Source organism: Apis cerana, linkage group LG8 (genome assembly GCF_029169275.1).
Source record: "Apis cerana isolate GH-2021 linkage group LG8, AcerK_1.0, whole genome shotgun sequence".
Lineage (NCBI taxonomy): Eukaryota > Metazoa > Arthropoda > Insecta > Hymenoptera > Apidae > Apis > Apis cerana.
The window spans coordinates 2,456,844-2,478,151 of NC_083859.1; the positions used below are offsets into that span (position 1 = coordinate 2,456,844).

At 23.9% G+C, this 21,308-nt stretch overlaps 5 protein-coding genes across 15 annotated transcripts in view; 3 read left to right on the forward strand and 2 right to left on the reverse strand.

The window, feature by feature from the left end:
* On the forward strand, positions 1–4,485 carry LOC108003025 (uncharacterized). Its single transcript, XM_062078022.1, has 7 exons — positions 1–960; positions 1,048–1,306; positions 2,657–2,870; positions 3,038–3,227; positions 3,811–3,919; positions 4,024–4,146; positions 4,227–4,485. Exons 3-7 carry the CDS (start codon positions 2,768–2,770, stop codon positions 4,389–4,391), a joined length of 690 nt encoding a protein of 229 aa, XP_061934006.1. The 5' UTR covers positions 1–960; positions 1,048–1,306; positions 2,657–2,767; the 3' UTR covers positions 4,392–4,485.
* LOC108003465 (protein brambleberry) lies at positions 4,476–8,575 on the reverse strand. Its single transcript, XM_017065733.3, has 9 exons — positions 8,265–8,575; positions 7,776–8,162; positions 7,122–7,307; positions 6,812–7,034; positions 6,444–6,740; positions 6,146–6,358; positions 5,844–6,077; positions 5,459–5,774; positions 4,476–5,386 (listed from the first exon to the last, which is right to left on the reverse strand). Exons 2-9 carry the CDS (start codon positions 8,145–8,147, stop codon positions 5,254–5,256), a joined length of 1,974 nt encoding a protein of 657 aa, XP_016921222.2. The 5' UTR covers positions 8,148–8,162; positions 8,265–8,575; the 3' UTR covers positions 4,476–5,253.
* A 900-nt stretch (positions 8,576–9,475) lies between these two features.
* LOC108003453 (nonsense-mediated mRNA decay factor SMG8) lies at positions 9,476–13,850 on the reverse strand. Of its 2 annotated transcripts, none has more exons than XM_017065712.3 (15): positions 13,475–13,850; positions 13,129–13,273; positions 12,771–13,045; positions 12,475–12,705; positions 12,206–12,399; positions 12,023–12,126; positions 11,764–11,957; positions 11,452–11,691; positions 11,170–11,373; positions 10,995–11,098; positions 10,771–10,929; positions 10,491–10,701; positions 10,120–10,431; positions 9,867–10,046; positions 9,476–9,672 (listed from the first exon to the last, which is right to left on the reverse strand). In XM_017065712.3, the coding sequence occupies exons 1-15, from the start codon at positions 13,513–13,515 to the stop codon at positions 9,552–9,554; spliced, it is 2,715 nt and encodes a 904-aa protein (XP_016921201.1). In that variant the 5' UTR covers positions 13,516–13,850; the 3' UTR covers positions 9,476–9,551. The 2 variants fall into 2 exon arrangements, with proteins under 2 accessions (XP_016921201.1, XP_061933971.1); XM_062077987.1 differs by having other exon boundaries at positions 13,129–13,259; positions 13,475–13,748.
* A 66-nt stretch (positions 13,851–13,916) lies between these two features.
* LOC108003454 (cytoplasmic phosphatidylinositol transfer protein 1) lies at positions 13,917–16,873 on the forward strand. Its single transcript, XM_017065714.3, has 8 exons — positions 13,917–14,147; positions 14,351–14,499; positions 14,572–14,660; positions 14,749–14,756; positions 14,819–14,890; positions 14,961–15,059; positions 15,165–15,320; positions 15,387–16,873. The coding sequence occupies exons 1-8, from the start codon at positions 14,097–14,099 to the stop codon at positions 15,627–15,629; spliced, it is 867 nt and encodes a 288-aa protein (XP_016921203.1). The 5' UTR covers positions 13,917–14,096; the 3' UTR covers positions 15,630–16,873.
* Positions 16,874–20,660: 3,787 nt separating this feature from the next.
* Positions 20,661–21,308, forward strand: part of LOC108003222 (PDF receptor) — a 41,580-nt gene continuing 40,932 nt past the window's right edge. For 6 of the 10 annotated variants that reach the window (XM_062078007.1, XM_062078009.1, XM_062078015.1 and 3 more), the window contains exon 1: positions 20,662–20,818. The gene's annotated coding sequence lies outside the window, so the exon portion shown is untranslated. Of the gene's footprint in view, positions 20,819–21,308 lie in introns of all 10 variants that reach the window. The other 4 variants (XM_017065384.3, XM_028669507.2, XM_062078017.1 and 1 more) reach the window with 4 other exon arrangements.

The following is a 21,308-nucleotide window of genomic DNA, read 5'->3' on the forward strand; positions in this document are numbered from 1 at the left end:
TGGGTTAAGATATGCTGACAAATTTAAATTGAAAAAAAAAGTGTGAAGTGCTTTGAAGATGATATTCGTGAGTTGCTTTCAGTATTGGATGAAGCTTTGAAATCTTTTCTGTGCAGATGTTGATGTCAGAGCGTCTGGGGAATCGAAGAGGTGACAAAATGAATCCTCCGGTTTTGATAGAGAAGTGGACCCATTACACTATCTCTCGAGAAGGTTGTTACTTTTGTTGGACAGCTGTTTCCTTTAAAAAAAGTTGATTTTACTGAAACGAGTTCAAACGAATTAATCAAAGTGGACAAAAAGTTTTCTAATTTTTTTCTTTTTTTTAGAATTATTATTTAATTGAGAAGCTCATTGTGTAACAAAAATTTGAATATTTCCTGTTCTTTTTTTAATAATAGATTTTTTAATAATTATATATATATATATATATATATATGTAATATAGTCGGTCAGATCTTTGACAGAAAGCCGTTTCAACTCTGTAGTCCCGCCCTCGAAACAGGAAATTAGTTGCCGACAGGCGGTTCGAATTATACATTTCTCGGGAGAACCGGTAAGAAAGTAAGAACTTTTTTTTCTTATCTTTCTATCTTTCAATTTTCCTTCATCGGCAATCAATAATCATCAAAGAAAAATTGTATCTATTTACATAATATCTAATTGCAGGTATCGTAATCAAAAAATTCTATTAATTTTTGTCTCTGTATATACTTCACTTTGCTTATATTCTAACCCACAGTAAGTTTCTTTTTATGCAAGCTTTCTAAGAGGGGAGAAGTCGTCGACGTGTCCCCTCGACAGCTGCCACCACTGTAAGATCCGGTTCACACGACTCTCCTCGCTTATTCCCTTTTTCTTTTTTCTTTTTACATTTTTATAAGAGCTTTCTGAAAATTATATTTTGCTGAAGTATCGAAGAAAGAAAATTTGGGAAAATTTGATGGGAAGATTTATAAAGTAATAAGATAATTTAATTATTCATTATTATAACGATAATAATGAGATAAATAATGAAATGAATAGTGAAATAAATTTGATTTTCAGAAGTGTAAAAGAGTCATCACATACGGAGACTTTTTTGCAGAAGAGCACTTATCAAGGACGTTCAATTTGCAATACATTCACATGGGGACAGTGTTAGTGGAAGTCAGTAAACAGGAAAACACTGTGAGCATTCATTCCTCTCTACTGACCCACATTCGCAGAAGTCGCTTATCTTTTCTTCTGCTTCTCTTCTATACTCTTAAACAATCAACCATAAGTCACACCATGGCTCGTTGATCTGTCATTTTTCGCTGTTCAGGTTTGTACAGATAAATTTTTTCACCTTGCGATATATTAAACTTCATTTAAAAATCAAAATAATCTTGTACTTTTTATTTTTTTGATTATTCTTTTATCGATTGAAATATTTTGATTTTTTGAATTATATGAAAATTATTTCGATTGAATGATAAACGTGATAAGAATAAATGATTAAATAAATAAGTAAGTGTACATTAATCAACATTTACAATCAAAAGTGCCAAAGTGTCATAATTAATTGATATTTTATTTATATTTTTATAAATGTAATTTCATTATTTAATTTAAATCTTAATCAGATTTTTCTTTTTCTTTTTTCTATATGGGATCATTTATTTGATTATTAAGTTTTTTTTATTTAATGAATATCCACGTTCATTATATTTTGGTCAATTCATTAATTCGAATCGGAGCTGATGAGATTCCTTGACAGTATTCGATTCAAAGAAATGAATATATATTGGTATTAGGGAACATCAAAGCATGTCATATTGTCAGATGTTGCTCTAAATGTTATTTTTTCTTTTACAATCTCAAAGAAAACCTTAAGGTAAAATAAAATATCTGAACATAAAAAGAATTAATGAAACTAAATAATAAAAATAAAAATTAATGATATTTTATTGTATTGTATTTATAAATAAATATTGGTTAAAGTTTATTAAATTTATTGATTAAATTTTATAAAGAAATACTTTTGATTATATAAATTTGTTGCAAAGTTGATTATTGAATATAAAATTGAGCAGTAGAAGAAAAGAAAGTAATTGGATCGAATTCATGATTCATATTTTGATAACATTCAGATAATATTTATCGAAATATCGAATAAATATGATAAAAAGAATCAAAAAGAATGATTCGATCGTGACAAATTAAGTTTTTTCAAAACGAATGCAAATTACTTGATCGATCTTTTTTAAATTTTTAAATAAAATATAAAAATATTAATAATTTTTAATTATATTTTGTTTTTTTTCATTTTTATGATAATAATAATTTTCATAATAATAAAATTATTTTTTATGAAGATCTACAAAAGAAATATACCTCAATATTAAAATTAATATTTAAATTAAAGTTCATATTTATATATATTTATATTTATAAATATATAATAATTATTAAATATATTATATTATATATAATATATAATGTTTAAATTAAAATTCATATTTATAATATTTTAGAAAATAATTTTGTTTTTTTTTCATGACAAAACGTGAAAAACGAAATTATTTTCCGAATAATCCAATACCATATTTTATTATAGAAATAAAATATTATAGAAATAAAGTTAGTAAAATTAAAAGAATGGACAATCGTATATTATCATTTTTCTTAACAGATTTCAGGGACCATCAGTCCATTGTTTTTCTCTGTTCTGTTGAAAAATGATCGATTTGTAAAGTCAGATAGAAGAGAAGTGTCAGGTTGGAACGCCATATAAAGAGTATACATGGAGCTCAGGTCAATGTCGAAACGACCACCACCTTATACACATGTCGATAGACATAGGTTTATGAATTCGCAAAACATCTCCACGACGAAAAAACAAAATGGTTGTTTACAATATACTTTATAATATTTCTTTTTTACAATTTATTTCAGAGATGTCTTCTTTATAATATATTTCATATTATTTTCACAATTTTATTTTCACAATATTTCTTTTTCACAATGTCCTTCAGATATTTTTTTTGCATCTGCATTAATATTGAAATTTAAGGTTTAAGAAAGGTCAAATTCGAAGAACAAGATGATTCACCACCAGTAATAGTTAAAGATGAATGTACCAAGTTTTCGAAATGTAAATTATTTATCTATTCCATTTGTGCGCTCCTGATATTCTTCATATGTATTATTTGGATTTTTCTGGTGTTCCCTTATCCTATGCATGCTTCTTGCATTATAAAATGGTATTTTGATTTTTATTATTCATATATTCATATTCATATTCATTATTAATAGTTGAAGTATTATTTGAAGTATTATTGCGATATATAAAGTTATTTTATTTTATTTTTTATAAACTTTTTCTTCATTTTAATTAATTTTTATGATTGAATAACATTTTATCATTTATATTCTTAAAAACTTAGAAAAAATATTTTAAGATAAGATCTATTTTGCAACAATTTTGTGCATAAAGAAATTCAATATGTATTGACCAGCAATAGTGAGGCTCGTATATTTTTCTTTGGCTAGACGACACCGCTTGAAAAATATACGAGCCACACTTTTCAAGCATATGAGAACGTCGCTTGTGTTATTTCGGTTCTCCCCTTTGAACTTCCATGCTGCCAAAAGACGATAATAAATTTTCACGAATAAAACAGTTAATTTGAAATTAAATATATCTTATCTTTATTTCCATAGACAATTGTGAGAATTTCTTCACTATTTCCTAATAACTTTTTATCATTTTTTATACATTTTATATTAAAAAAATATTATAATTATTATATTTTATATTATAATTTATTTTCTTTTTTATGATAGGAAATTTGAAGATCCTTGCATATACGTCATGCAGAAATTTCGGTCTCAAATACTTAATTGGTCATCCTGCATGAATTGTGGACCACGTGGTAGCAAATGTCTATATACGGTAAAAAAAAGCAATTCTAATTTATGAAACAATATTTTGAATAATTTTAGTGTTTTTTTTATTACATTTAATATTTTTTTAATTATTTAAATTTCATTCTCTAGCTCAAAGAACCAAATCCAAATGAAAGTAATATAATTAGAGCTACACATCTTGCTTCAAATTTAAGAACTACGGAAACGATGAAAATCGATTTCGAACAAATTAACAAAACTTGTATAGCAACGGTATGTTTAACTTTTTAAATAATGAGTTAATAATGAAATAATAATTTTCTTATTAAAGTTCATTATTTTTTTATTATTAGGGAGAATCCACATCAAATGAATGGTTTAGAATATTTGATTATGGTACAAATTACTGCAATTTGCATAATTTAATAACCGGGATTGGTTTTGATAAAAGTTTGAAGTTTTTGGAACTGACAAGCAATACAGTTTGCACACAATATAATATGGTGGTTTGTAATTAAAAAAATTATTTTGATTTTTCTTTATTATTTATAAAACATTTTAATTTAATTATATTTGTTAACAATTTTAAATAAAATTACAAATAGGTTATAATATTTTTATTATTATTAATAATCATAATGCGAGGATTTACAAAAATAAATTACAATTAAGTATTATGAACTTACAAAATATATGTTTTTCTTAACAATCTGTGACAATGAATACAAAATATGTTGGAAAATACATCACACACTAATAGTCTTTATTATACAATTCTTATTGAGTCTTTACTTTAAAATAAGTACTAATTACAAAATTCAAATATATACAATATTATCTACTTTATATAAATTACAATATTTGTTAGAGAGCAAAAGCCATAAATATTTTAAAGGCACCACATAAGTCATTTATAGTATTCAACAGAATTTATAATTCATAGAACAATCTCTTAACTCTTTAACTTAATTATCTAACAATATTGTGCTTTGTTTCAAATAGAATCAGATCAATCTTTAATAGAAAAATATTTCTAATTACAAAAAAGGAAACGATTTAGATATCTAAGAAATTTAAAATATAAAATTTCGCATATGTATAGAGTGAAAAATCTGTAATATATAAATTTTTTTCACTCATAAATGTTTTCAAAAGATGAAATCATTAAAATGAACTTATTTTTATGGAATTATTTCTTATAAAATATAATGAGATATATAAAAGATAAATTTTTAAATATCCATTATATAATTTTTAAATATATAAGATAAATTTGTAAATATCCACCACCACTATAATTGAATATTTTGACTATCACATACTAAAATAAATTCCTTTCTTATTATTTTATTTTATAATTATTAAATTATTAATAATTTTTCAATCACCCATAATTGAGCTTCCAAGAGAATGTCTGTTACAATACATTTGTCCATTTAATGCATATAACCGACATCTTTTGCCACTTCTTGTTATAGCATTACATATCCTCGAAGTATATGATGGAGTAACACTAAAAATAAGAAAATAATCATTGAATTCTTTAATAAAATCAATTATTATATATATATTAAAATTCACATACCTTCTGGAAGGCGATTGTTGACGAGAATAAGAAGATCTATTATTAAGACTTTCCAATTTTCTTAATCTTTGTCTAAGATCATTGGCATCGATTAAATTTTCGTAATCATCAACGCTTCTATTTTTTTCGTCTATCAAATTCGAATTTTCATAATCAGTGACATCTTCAGACATACTTGGATATTCTTGTTCATAATTGTGAATAAGGTCTTCTCGATTTTTTCTCGAGGATATATACGAACAAGATAATTCCTCGCTTTGCACAAAACTTGGTTTGCTCCATGAAGCTACTGCCTGCACCAGTGAACTAAATTTCTCTGAAAATTATAATTAATTTTAATTATCATATAAGAAAATTATATTATAGATAATTTTTTTTAATTTACCAATACAGCAATTTATTTGGTAGCGCACAAAAATGTAAAATTTCCAAGAATTTTTTTTTAGATTTGTATAGAAAGATATTGAAGGAGTATGCGATGATTGGAGATTAGAAGAAACATTCTCGCGCGTTATACCAATTACATGACCATTTTGATCAATGACTTGATTTGATTCTGATCTTCTTTTTATATTTTTTGGACCACATATACGTTGAATTCCAATCATTATAAAGTGCACTAAAAATTAAAAATAATAAGACTTTAAAGTGTTCATTGAATTTATACATTTTCTACATAATACATACTCATCGTAATTAAGAATATCAATACACTCATTGATACAAAATCCAAACAAGCATCCATGCCATGTTTTAAAAAAGATAACAAATTTAATGGTACAATCCCCATAATAGTAATTCTAGTTAAGAATGGTGCATGAAGAAATGCAGCAATCACCATAGCAAATAATAAATAAATAATGTGTAAACCTACACGATATATTCGATGCATTTGTTCTCCTGAAAATTAAGAAAATTATTTAATTTTCTTATTATCAACATTATATCATATATTTTTTTCAATTTAATTGGAAAAAAGTATTACCACTATCGCCTATGTATTTAGTTAACCAATTAAGTTTTTCATCCATTTCTGCACGCATATTGTTTGTTATATCCCAAATATATTGAATAGTATTATTAATTTGACTTAATTTTTGCAAAGTTTGTTCATATTGGATAAGTACTTCTTCATGTTGTGTAAAAATTCGATTTGTGCTAGATTCTATTTTATCCCAAATCAAGTGTGCTTGCTCTTGAATATTCATTAAATCCTGAAGTATTTCCTTATGATTTTGACTACGTTCGATAGTTTGTTCCTCTAAATTTTTATTTGCTTCCTCTAAAAAATTTAGTTAATAAAACAATTAATAATCACAAATATTTTTTACTCCCATTTATTAAATTAATTACCTAATTTTTTTCTGATATCATTGGCCATTGTTGCAAGTTGTGCGTGACCAGATCGAATCAAAGCTTTTTCATTATTCAATTCTCTTAGATTTGTTGTCACAAAATTATGAGCTGATGCTTGTGCATCTTTTAAGTGTTTTTGTTGTTCTAATAATGCTTTATTGCCTTTTGATAATGATTCTAAAGCTTCTATAGTTTGTTCTTCTAAACGATCCTGACTTTCCTGAATAATTTATATAAAATAATAGCAAAATATCAAATAATAAAATAATATATAATGAAAATAATATAATTCATTTTATATACTTACCTTCAAAGAACTCAATGTTTTAATTTGTGTATGAGCAGTTTGCATTAATTTGTTCACAGTTAATTCTGAAAGAGCACGGAACTGAGTACTACGTGCTGCATAACAAACTGCTCTAGCTCTGTTACTCATTAAATGATATGCATTCCACATATCTGCATCCATATCTGTGGTACATTGTTTTAGAGACTATAAAAAATATAAATACACTCATTTTATAATTTTTCACAAAATAAATATTTTTTTAATATTTTTTATTATTTTAAATTTTTATATTAAAAAATCTTTTGATGAAATATTAATTTTTTTAAAATATATAACAATCAATTGATCAATTTATATTTCTGAAAAGATATTTCATATTATGAGACTAAACTAAATCTCAGTGGTGGTCTATATGCTGTATAAGTGGGGGAAGTTGCAGGTCTGAACATGCTTCAACTACCCTTCCACATGTGATTTCATATACAATGCATTAAAACATAATGTATATTTAGATGTTTGTATCATTTAAAGTTTGATAACCTTTTGTTTGATACAATATATTAAAAATTAACAAAATAAAAATTTATAATATATAAAAATGTATTTGAAATGTGCATATAATATTAATATAAAAACATAGAAATTTATTGCAAAAAAATAATTAAATTTTACCATTTCATCAGTACATGGAAATATTTTTCTGCCTTCTACTGCAGATTGACAATTTAAAAGATTAACACTTAATTTGGCAAGTTGTTCTTCTGTCATTTCAGAACATGAAGTTTTTATTTTCATAATGACTTTATGTTGACAAGTTTCTAAAGGTGATGATATTTGAATCTCTGTAAATTTTGCAGCTTCCTGAAGGAATTTTTCATCCTCAGTCATAGATTCATATGGTATTGAAAGTAATGGAATACCATCAGCTATCACAGTAGTTTCATCTGAGCCTTTATTCCAAAACCATCCGAATATTGAGGCATAACCACTTTGATAAAATAATGATATAATGCAATAAATTAATAAACATTGCGTCTGTGTCATTTTATATCAGCTTTTCTAAAAATATAATAAAAAAATAAAACGATTTACATTATTTATTTAATTACCTTGAATAAAATCAAATTTAAATTATTTAAAATTGAAGTTAAAAAAAATCACCTTTTAAATAATTTAATGATGAATTGAATTAAAATAATTAATAAGTAAACATTTAATAAGATAATTAATTTTTTTATAATATGTTGTAAAAAAAATTAGATCTTATACTAAAAGAAAATTATTTGTAAAATCACTTTCACTGGCCAATGACAATAAGATATTTTTATAGCGTAGAAAATTTTATTAATAATATCATAAACTTTATATTATTAATAGATGATGAACAAAAATAACCATTTCACAGATAAAATTTGGTGACAAGTGTTTATTTTGTCTCATACACAATAGTATTTCATAACGGTCATAGCGCTATAAAGCAATGGCGGAAAAATTCGAAAGAAAAATTTTATTTTAAATTTTTCAAATTTTTATTAATCTTGTTTTAATATGAAAAATAATAAATTTATTTTAATTTATTATAATGATTTAAATAATTTTTTTACAAATTTATATTAAATCTTTTAATTCTAATAATAAATTTCATAAAATAAATATGAGTTTAAATGATTTAAATTTTTTGTAGAATATAATTGAAATGCACCTATCAGAAGTCTTCTTTTCGTTACATCTTTAGACAGTTCTTTAAATGAACCAATCAGAATGCTTTTCAGTTAATGACCACTTGCGCAGATTAGTTGCGTCATAAATTCGACAGCGCGAATATGTTTTTACATAAATTTATCAAAAAATAATATTTTTTAAAAATTTGTGTTAGAAAATAATATTCAAACTATATGATAAAAACTTCCAAGTATGTTGTACTGCTCCTTAATAAATAAGAAATATAAATTTTAATAGAGATTAATAATTTAATAAATAACTTGTGTGCATAAAGTAGTACATATCTTGTAAATATGCGTAACTAACTTTAAAGTTTGATTAGTATTAAACAAAAGAGAAGAAATAGTGAATGAATTTTTAAATAATATTAAATAATATATAAATTATAATTTTCAAAAATATAAAGCATTTTGATAAGTTAAAATATACGTTTTATACGTATTTATGTATAAATTTTCTATATATTATATATGGCAAATAGTTATAAAAATTAAGTCATTTATGAACTATCTTTGTTTATTTTAATGAATATTTTCAAATTAATTACTATTTTATTCTCACAATTCATATTATTTTAAAAAAATTAAATATGCAAAAAAAAATTCTAAATTTTATTGTATAAATTGAGGTTGAAAATAATAAATAATATGCACTTTTTCATTTTTATATATTTACAAGATATAATTTACCTATAAATCGCTTTTTAATAAAAAATTGAATACTGTTTTATTTCTTTTCTGGAAGTACTTCGCTAATTCCATACATTCCCGCTAATAATCTTCCATGTGATGTTGGAACGGGTTCTTTTGGCGCTAAATATGGTCCCTTTTCATCCATATATACATATCTAAATTTTTATTAAGAATTTTTAATATCGATTTTTTTACAAATTGTATTAATTTATAATTGTAATTATAAATTTTATATTTCAAATTTTGATTTCAAAAGAAATTTTTAAATTCAAATATTTATAATTTTTATTTTTCAAATATTCATAAGCAAATGTAGCAAATTATATAAATATTAATTTTAAAAGGATACGGTAATCTTAAGACCCAGTAGGCACTTTGTGACAATTTTATTGGTTCGTCACAACCAGTAATAAAAATTGGACAAGGTGGGGGTCCAGGTTGTACCCTAGGATTTAATGTAACATGAACAGGTGCTTTTGGTGTTACCACATGAATTCTCATTAATTGAGCAATTAAAGGTTTTGTTTGTCTAAAATAAAATTTAATTCCATATTAATTTTATTTCTAAATATTCATGCATTAAATTTTTAATATTCACATACCTGCAAGGACATGGAAAATAAAGTGGCATATCTGCAGTACTGGATGTAACTTTATTTCCACTATCTTTTACAATTCCATTTCCGGTAGCTTTCAAAACCTTATCTGGCGCGGATGCCATGAACCTATGTCCTCGCGGACATTCGTATTCTACTCCTACAAATATTTTCACTACAAATTCTTTTCCACCTTTTGATTTTCGACTACGTATAGTATTCATATTCTGAAAATTCTTTCCTCTGGGACAATAGCCATGAGATCCATGATCACTTATAGTCGGCCACAGAGAACCTCTTTCTTTCTGATGTTCTAATCTATAAGAAAAAATTTGATAAATAAGTAATTAAAACCAATTTGTTTTAAATTTAATTACCTTACTGTAACATCCCAAGGTAAAAGAAAGGCAGAAGTAGATAAAACACCAGCTTGATGTTGTAAACCCAAATTGTGAGAATATAAACTACTTGGACCAAGACAAACTAAAGACCAACTGGAAAATTGTGGCAATAAACCAGCTGGTGATTCTGTATGCAACATTCCTGGTAGATATTCCGTTGTTGATGGTTGCCTGACTAGAGATTTCTCTATAGTATTTAAAATTTGAAATTTATTTTCAACATACGATATTATAATTAATCTTATATTAAAATTACCTTTTGCATTTTCTGCATCACTATCCGATACCTCGATAACAACTTTATGCGCATCGCTAGGTGTTAAGCTAGTTTTACTACTAAGTTTAGGAACATCTTCGTTAGTTTCGCTTGTTGGAGGTGATTGACCTCCACTTCCATATGGTGTTCGAATATCATCTGAAAAAATATAAAAAAAATCCTCTCAAATTTAAAAGATGATAATATGATAATAATAAAAGTACCATTTAAAGTATTAACTCCTAAGCTACAAGCCTGAGTATTTCCTTGAGATGATTCTCCATGACTAAAAGAATCTTTTCGTTTAGTAGAAAACAATTGTGCTGGTCTGTAATAAAAATTTTTAAAAATTAAAAACTATTACTCTAATCTTTAAAAATATAAAAAATAGTATTTTACCTATAATTATGTGTGCTTGGTTGGAAAACCGGAAATTGTATGTTCTCCAATTGTGCACAACCACATTGTTTGGCTAATATTTGAAAGTAATCATAATTGGCTTGTCTTAAACTAAATGGATCTTCTCTTGAACCTTGACAACGACCACAATTACAAGCACAAATATATCGAACGCCACTGCAATGTTCCCTGATTGGTAAATCACTATAAAGTAAAAAAATACAGAATTAGGTAATATGTATAATGAAAAATAATACTTTTCAAATATATACTTATACATACTTATCATTATCTCTTTGTTCCGCCTGTTCCCCTCCACCAGCACCTTCACTTCCACCTCTATGTATTGGATTTGTACAAGGATTCCCTGTCAAGGACAATACCTCACACATCTGCCTGCCAGATCTCCAATGTTTTTCGCATTCAGTCTGTAACTTTTCACTGAATTCTTCAAATAGAGGACCTCTTGCATGCATCTCAAAAACTGCCATTGCATGAGCTAGTTTTGTCTCATGATATGCTCTGATGTAAATATTGGTAGAATTATTTTATGTAAATTTTTTGTAGAAAATCTCAATTAATTTCAATTTGTACCTTGTATAATGTTGAGGTAGATTTTCTTGATAAGTCTGAAGAGCTCGTGGAAGTACTTTACTACATCTACTTTTACTGAATTTTACATCAGTATCTAATAAACTATGCAAAGTTAATAATTCTTTATCTGTTCCATGGATGAAATAATCGTATATTTTGTTTGCTACTTCACAGAATATTGTGACATTAGGAATCTGATTAAAAAAATTAGATTATTAGTTAATTAAATGTTAAATTTTTTTTTTATTATGAATCTTACCTCAAAGTAGGCAGGTATAGAATGTCTTCCAACATTATCATCGAAACCTCTCGCAAAAGCTAAGTTTATATGTTGTTGTAGAAATGATCTAAAGGAACGAATTTCTACAAAGATATAAGTTATTATTATTTTGATATATATATATAGATATAGATAATAGTTTTAATTTAATGATTTACACACCAGTATCTGTATTATCTATTTGAATATTGGAATCTTGGCTCGCTAAACTTCTAGAAGTACTTCCTCCAGAACTAACTTTGCAACTTTGTATAAGTTTTTTTGCCATATAGCCCAAAATATCTCTGGACTCAGTTGTACCCGTATGTACATAAACAAATTCTTGGTTTGCAGGAATTGCAAACAATGAATTTGAACTGAAAATTAATTTTTATATCATATTTTTTATATCACATTAAACAATTAAAGTTTTGTATTCTGGATTTTAATACCTAATATTAGTCACTATACGGTTTTTTCTCAATACTTGATATATTTGATCTTCCAAAGAATGTTCTAATTTTTTGATATTAGCTCCACTAGTAGGATCTTGAAATACTGCAGGACAAGTTTCAAAATAAAATAAAACTCGTGGAGAGCAGGGTCTTACATTTGATATCCAATCTTTAGGTAAACTATAGATACAACTTAAGACATCAGAAAGTTGTGGTGAAACTTTTTGTCTAAAAATTAATAAAAAATTTTATTTATGAAATCATAGAATATGTTTTTAGAAATAAATATATACCTTACAATATCCATAGCTCTGAATAAGTGTACATAACTATAATCAAATGTATGAGTTGGATGAGTAAGAATAATAACATGTGATATATGAAACAAAACAAGTAGTGCTCTTGCATATTTATCTCTCATATGTGCCCATATACTAAGAAAATCTTTACAGTCCTGTTGTTCTATAAATTTATCATATTCCATTAAAAGAGTATGAGTATCTAATAACCCTCTTAAATGTAAATATATAGTTCTATCTTTAGAATCATAATATCCTTCAATCTCACACTAGAAGTAATATAATTTATATTATTCTTATATTTAATTTATTTTAGAAGTTTTAATATATTTTTGAATATATTATTTCTTACAAATGATTCTCTATCCACTTCTGGTTCATCCAGGAGGCTTACTTGTAGAATGGAACTGAGCATATTGGTTTTGCATCCTTTTGCACAATATTGTGATTTTCCAAACACAGATACGATCACTACTTTTTTATCTGTGTGTACAAAACTAAAAAAATGTTATTGAAAATTTTTATTAACATTTTAAAAAAATATTTATTTTTTTTAAAACTATATAACAATTAAAATATTGAAAAAGAGTACAACATTAATTATTATTGCTAATTGATATATTTACAAATCAATCAAATTGTTATTAAATTTAAGAATTTTATATATATTAAAAAAAATATTTTTTTCATGCAATTACCTTTCTATATTACATGGAAGTCGAAATTTCTGCGGTCGCATTATATATTTGTTTTGGCGATACAAAGGTTATGTTATTGCATGTTATGCGTTAAATATTGTAGTTCTATACTTTTCAGTATACAGGAAAATTATAAATTATAAATAATCTTAAAAAGTTATAAAAAATTATATATTATTATAATTATATTTATTTATTTTATTTTATAAAATTTATTTTTAATAATTTATTTTTTTAAATAAGTTTATTTAAAAAATTTTAATAATTATTTGAAGAACCTTATTACAAAACAAACTTAAATCGATTAAGGGAAAAAAATGCTTAATTATTGTTATAAGTAAATAATTTATGTAGTTGGGATTTTTTGTTTATAAGTCTTCTAGTTATATTATTATTTAACTAAGATGTCAAACTTTATTATCGATTTAAGAAAAAGAGACGGACTTCATTCAATTCGATTGTTTATTGCTTCATTGCCTTCAGATAGTGAAGTTACTATTTAGATGATAATTTCAGTTATACATTATTTATTAACTAAGAAAAAAAACTGTAATTTCATAAGAGCTACTAATTTTATGCAAATTTAAAAATTGTAAAACATTATAAGATTTTCATTTCAAATATGGTATTAACGAAGGAATATCGTATATGCATGCCTCTTACTACAGAAGAGGTAATTCGTTCTTTTTAAATTTGTAATGTTTATTGTTGTTATAATAATTCCTTTTTTTTCACAAAAAATTATTACAATTTCATTAACAATTTTTAATTGTAATTATTCACTTTGTCAGTTAATATATTTTCAAAATTTTTAAATATAATTAGAACTTTCATTTTATTGGTTTATGAATTAAGGAATTTCAATCTTTCTTATAGTATCGCATAGGACAGTTATATATGATTGCCAGACATAGTCATGAGCAATCTGATAATGATGAAGGTGTTGAGGTAGTTGAAAACATAGAATGTGATCATCCAGAACATGGAAAAGGCCAATTTACAGAAAAAAGAATTCATTTATCTAGGTAATAATTATGATATTTATTCTTTTTATATTTAAGTTTTTCATTAAAAGATGATTCATTATTATATTATAGTAAATTACCATATTGGGTTCAATCAATCATTCCACGAATATTTTATGTCACAGAGAAAGCTTGGAATTATTATCCTTTTACTATCACAGGTACATTAGGTATTAATAAAATTCATAAATATATATTTTTATTTAATAATATTTCATTTTTATTTCATGTTATTTATGGTCTATCAAGAATATACTGTAAGTATTTACTTGTTATATTTCATTTGAGATTTCTTGCTATTTATAATTTTACTTTTCAGTGTTCATTTATTCCAAAATTTCACATCTCAATAAAAACACGATATGAAGATAATAATGGATCCACGGAAAATGTATGTAAATGAATATATGCTTTATGCATTAATATAATTAGTTCTGTTATTTATATTACGATTAAAACAGTGTTTAGGACTTTCTCCCATTGAGTTGATTCACCGTGAAATTGATTTTGTAGACATTGCATATGATGAACTTTCTGCAAAGCATTATAAAGAGGAAGAGGTATTATTATTAGTATCTTTAGTTTATTTATGTTTAGTTAATTATGTTTATTTATTTATGTTTAGAGCAATTTATAAGATTTAAGATTTATATTTTTTATTTTAGGATCCAAAATTTTTCCAATCTCAACGAACTGGTCGTGGACCATTGGTAGAAGGCTGGAAAAATATCACACAACCTATAATGTGTTCTTATAAATTAGTCCATGCTTCTTTTGAAGTTTGGGGCATGCAAACTCGAGTTGAAGACTTTATTCATAGAGTAATTATATAATTTATAACTATAAAATGGTTATTAGGTTATTAAATATAATTTTTATGTCCGTAGTGTATAAGAGATATTTTATTATTGGGTCATCGACAAGCGTTTGCATGGATCGATGAATGGTATGATATGACATTGGAAGATGTTCGACAGTATGAACAAAAGATGCAAGCTGAAACAAATGAGAAAGTACGGCTCAAAAATCAAAATGAGAGACCAATGACACCTCTCACACCAACTTCATCAGTGCCATCTTCACCATTACCCAAATCTCCTACCAATCGATCATGGTTTTCTTGGTCATAGCCATAATTCTAAAAAAATTAGAGTAATCGATAGTATCTAGGGAACGTAATTAAAAATTGTGCAAATAAACATCAGCATTTTCGATTCTATGTGTGTATATACATATATACTGTGTACATTATAGTCAGGTCAGCTGTAACAGGATTTGTAAACCAGAGTTCCTGCTCTATGCTTCTAAATCATTTTTGTGCAAGGTTATTAAACAAAGGATATTGATTCTCTAAGTAATGTTGAATATTTTTATAGTTTAATATATGTTAAACTATTTTTATTTATATTAATCAATTTAGGAATTAGTTTATTGAAAGCAGTATTTTAAATGAGGAGCAGGTTTTTTATTTTCAGTAGTTACGTTTGTGATTATTTATTTGATATTTGTATTGATTATTGTTTCGTTGATCTAGAACAGAGGAGAAAAATAAAAGATGTAGTCCTCAAATCGTTATAATATGTAAACAAGGCTATTAGCGAATCTTTAATGTGGTTAGCAAAGATATATTGCATCCAAATATATTTGTCGATAGTATACATCAGCTTAAATGTATGAAATATTATAAAAACCAGTGATAGCATTTATCTTAAGAATTATTAAATATTGTAGCAAAATATCGTACACAAAAGATATAAATATGTATGTATGCTTCTTGAACTGCAATTACGAATTTTCATGGCACTACTGAATTGCATTTTACTTTAATCTTAACGAAGAAGTTATAATATTATAGATAGCTATAAAGTTTTTTTTAATTGAAAAATAAATAGATTGTACATATAGAATTATTGCTATTAAAGCATAATTTTAATTTTTAAAATTTCAAAATATATATAGAGAAAGAATACCTATTTTTATTTATATATTAATATTTGAATATTTTTATTTTTCTTTTTTTATTTAAATTATTTATGTTTTCTAAAATTTTCTTGGGACCAAAAATAAAAAAAAAATTGAAATTGAACAAAATAAAAAAACAAAAATAGGTATACACAAAAGTTCACATACAATTTATAACTTTTAGATAGATTGCAATTGCAGCTATACACAGTTGGAATGTGTATATTATACCATGGAAAAAAGATATTCGATTTTATGCTTAGGAATTTCACTATTTATTTTCCATTGTTTATGGCACATTTAAAAATTGTGTTCCTATTTGAAAGGGTATTTATATTATAAAATATTTAATTTCTTCATTACTATATGTGTATGTATTTAAATAAAAATTTCAAGCAATTTTTCTCAAGAATTAATTATCTTATTGTTTAGTTCACTTACTAGTCATGGTTAATTCAATCTTAAATTCCCAAAATTGTAATAGGTTGCTAAAAAAAGAAACAAATTGAATAAATAATTCGTATCTATTCAAAGGATGAATAAAATCACTAAATTACTTATAGTCAGTCATTTTCAAAAAAAGATTATCTTTATAATTTTATTAATCATTCTTCATAAATTTACAAAATTTATTATTTTTAGCTTAAAAGCATCTAATTTCACTAATTAAAATACTTTATGCAATAGTGTATAATAACTTTGAGCCAAACTTACTATTAAAATAAAATAATTGCCCGAATGATTAGAATGTCATAAAGAAGAGCAGAACTTTTAATTGTTTTCGAAATCAGTATGAAATTAATAAACTTCAATCTATGAATATATAAAACTCATTTCAGGAGATGCTTGACCCAGTTACTCCTTCTTCTCTTGTCATTCATTATATTTATCTAATAGTTTGAATACGGAATCAAAAAAAGAAAAAAACAAAACGATTTTACGCATTGGGTTATCGAGATTTCCAGTTGCTTTTTAATTGATCATAGAATATTAGATATATTAATTAGTAGAATTATAACGATGAAGAACAATATTACATCGATACATTAAATTTCTTATCTTGTGTTTATTTTATAATTTATATAGTGTTATTCAAAAGAGATTTAGTCTTTTTAGGAATTTTCTGAATCATTTAAAAATATTATAATATTGGTTATTATTAATATTATTAATTATATAATTTTATTATTGCTGAAATTTCTATTTTTTTGTTATTTTTGCTATTAATGCTATTTTTTTTATTTCGTTATCATTATCTTATGTCATAATTTTTTCTATATATTAAAATTTTTTCTTTACTATTAGATTTACTTTATATTTTTATTATTGAAATTTTATTTATTATTTATTTCTTATTATATATTATTATTTCTTTATTATTTTTGTAATTTTATTCTTTTGTTATGATATAATATTTCAAAAATTATAAAAGATAATATAAATAATCTTTAAATAATTTTTAATGAATTTATTTTTAACATTTTTAAATAATTTATGAAATATTTATAATTTTTTTATATGTACGAAATAATTTAAAATCTATTTTTATCACAATTGTATAATAAATAAATATTTTATCTAAAAGAAAATACATATCTCTATATACTAAATTTTTAAATAGCTTTGGAGTTTGAGAAAAAAATATTGTTCCAATTTTATAGAAAATCAAAATAGAAATTTAATTATAACTTCTACAATGATTGCTTTTCTCTCTCTCAAAAAAAATGATGAAAATAATCATTTTTCTATATTACATTATTTTTATATTATTTTCTATATTCTATCACATTACTTTGAAAATAAAATGATCCGTTCGAAGGATCATAGATAAATGTATATAGATTGATAATCGAATTTATTTTTATGATATATAAATAATTAAAAATGATATATAATAATTAAAAATCAATATTAGTATAAAAAATATTGAATAATTATCGAATAAATAAATTCTTCTAATTGAAAATTCAATTGTTAAATAAAATTGATTTTTATAAATAATTTTTATAAATCATTTCTTGTTTTAACTTTTTTTTCTTTTATTTCAGTTGGTGTCTTCCTGTTCAACCTACTTCAACAGCTTTAAAGTGCGATTTTAATAGGTAGCATCACAGATTTATATTTATTCAATTAATAATATTCGATTATATAAATATTCATTTATTTCAATTCATTATTGATTATTGATTTTTTACAATAACATGAATTTTTCATTGTTTTTATTATATATATATATATATATATATATATATATATATATATATATATATATATATATATAATTATTACATTAACCTTTTAAATTTCTTTATATTATATCATTAAATAAAAATTGTTTCATAAAAAAATTATTTTTTTTTCAAATTTTTGTAATGTAACGAATATAGATATAAAAGATTAAAAAAAAATTTCATTTATTTAATAATTTAATAAATAGATTTTTAACAATTGTTTTAATATCAAGAAATGCTTCAAGATATATACCATATTATATTTTATTATATATATTATTATATGAAAAATATAATTTAATGAAAAATATCTATGCATATTTTTTTCCATTGTTCGATAAATGAAAAATACTAATTTTATTGAATTCATTGTTTTATTTTTTAAATTTAAATTTAACATAAATAACATTTTTAAATATAAATTTTATATATAAATTTATGAATTTATAAATTAACAATAATAACAGACTCGAAATAATCTTTTTCTGAAATAACTTTTAAATTTAGAAAATATCCATCTTTCACTTCCAATTATGTAACTAACTGTAATTGATCCTCGATTGAAAAGGTTAGAAGGATTTTCTTATAAATGTTATGCAAACATTTGAAGCGATTAAAATCATAGTCACGTGGTAAGAAAGATCCTCTTGACTTGCTTTTCACCGGAAAGTAAGAATGCTTCCTCTTTCTGTCACGTGGACATGGTATGTCACGTGTTCTCATAGGCCACGTGAGATTGACATTGACACGTGAACAACTCAATTGAGGATATTGTATTTTGGAATTAATGGGAATTCATTTGATCGACGTTGTCCTTTCTACTATTAGAATTAATTAACAATCCATCCATCCCTTTACGTTTCGTAATCGACGATCCATTTAATTAATCTATCTTCTTTCTCTCGCATAATCGTTTACGTAATCGGAATTACGTACAATGTACAGGGATGATTTTATTAGAAAATTCAATGTTAGAATTACAATTTCAATCATTGAGATGTAATTTCGAATGATTGAAAATTTGAATTAATATGCTGATAGAAAAAATGAAAAGTAATTTTGATATAAATATAATGAATTATATTTCTCATATGAATTTGTATAAACATAAATCATATTATTTTCGGTATTTTTTAATATATGGATTTTATATGGTATTTTTTAATATATATATATATATATATATATATATATATATATATACACATGTAATATATATGAATTTCTAAATAATTTTTCGTACAAAATGGGAAAATCAATCTGTAAAAAGATTTGAAATCAATCAATTAAAATTTGAGAAAGAACTCTATGGAATAAATATAAAAGAGGATATATAAAAGAAATTTTGTTTCATTAATTCATCATTAATTCTCTAAATTCAAAAAAGGAATTTAAAAAAGGATATTCGAATAATTATTTCTTATCTTTTAATATTTAGTAAATTTCAAATATATAAATTCAATTTCTTCAAAATTCCATTATTTTTTGATAAAAATAATCTTAATCAATATCATCATCATACTTCATTAAAAAATAAAATTTTAGTGAAACATTTTTTTAAACAATTTTTTTATTTCTTAAATATACTTTTATTAAACTTCTACATACTTTTTAATTTTTAAAAATTAAAAAAGAAATTTTTTCATTTTTTCATTTATATAAATACGTATTACGAGGTGAAAATAATTTATCATAAGTTACAATAATTTTATCATAAATTACAACAATCTTAAACTACTAATACAAGTATTACTATTTGTCGTTTTCAAAAATAAAGCCATTTAAACATCTCAAATATTTTAGCTAGAGTTTGTTTAAATAAGTAATAAAAAATCCATTGATCGTAGGATAATTTTTCGTTAATTTTTGATGATAATCTAATATATTCGGCGCGAATAAGGATCTGTTGTGATGTATAATCCTGCAACTAGATGGCGATAGGGTAGAAGTATGATTCCTTGCGCGACTAGCCGCATCCCTAACGAATTTGGAACAGTTGACGCGCGTACTTTGTCACGTTCGTGTCGTTTCTTGTGATTCTATTGTTAAATTTTTATTTTTCTTCATAATTTTTAACTTAACTGTGTGTTTAATTAAAAGGTCTTCCGATTTTTTCATACCATGTGGTAAGTTATAATTATTATTTTTAGTAGTGGAAAGTATCATTCTTTTTAAATCATTTTTTATTCATTTAAAATGTTTAACAAATTATTTACTTGGACCAAATTGATTTGAAACGATTTAAAATTATCGATAACGCAATTTTTAAATAACAATTGAATTTGATTTTAAATTCTATTGAATCTAATTTATTATTATTTGTTTGATTGAGAAAGAAATACTTCTATGTATGTAAGTATTTGATTGAGATTTCATTGGTATTAAGGAATAATAAGACTTAAATGAAGTTATTTGTTTTGATTTCTTATATATATTTTTTTTTTCTTGAGAAATTTACGATTTTTTAACCGATTTGATAATTCATCAAATCGATAATAACATAATAAATACAATATTCATATATTTTTGACATTTCGTTTTCAGATTAAATTTTTCATTTTTCTGTCTTATTAGTAAAATTCCCTTATAATAATAAAACATATAAATTGTTAGCCT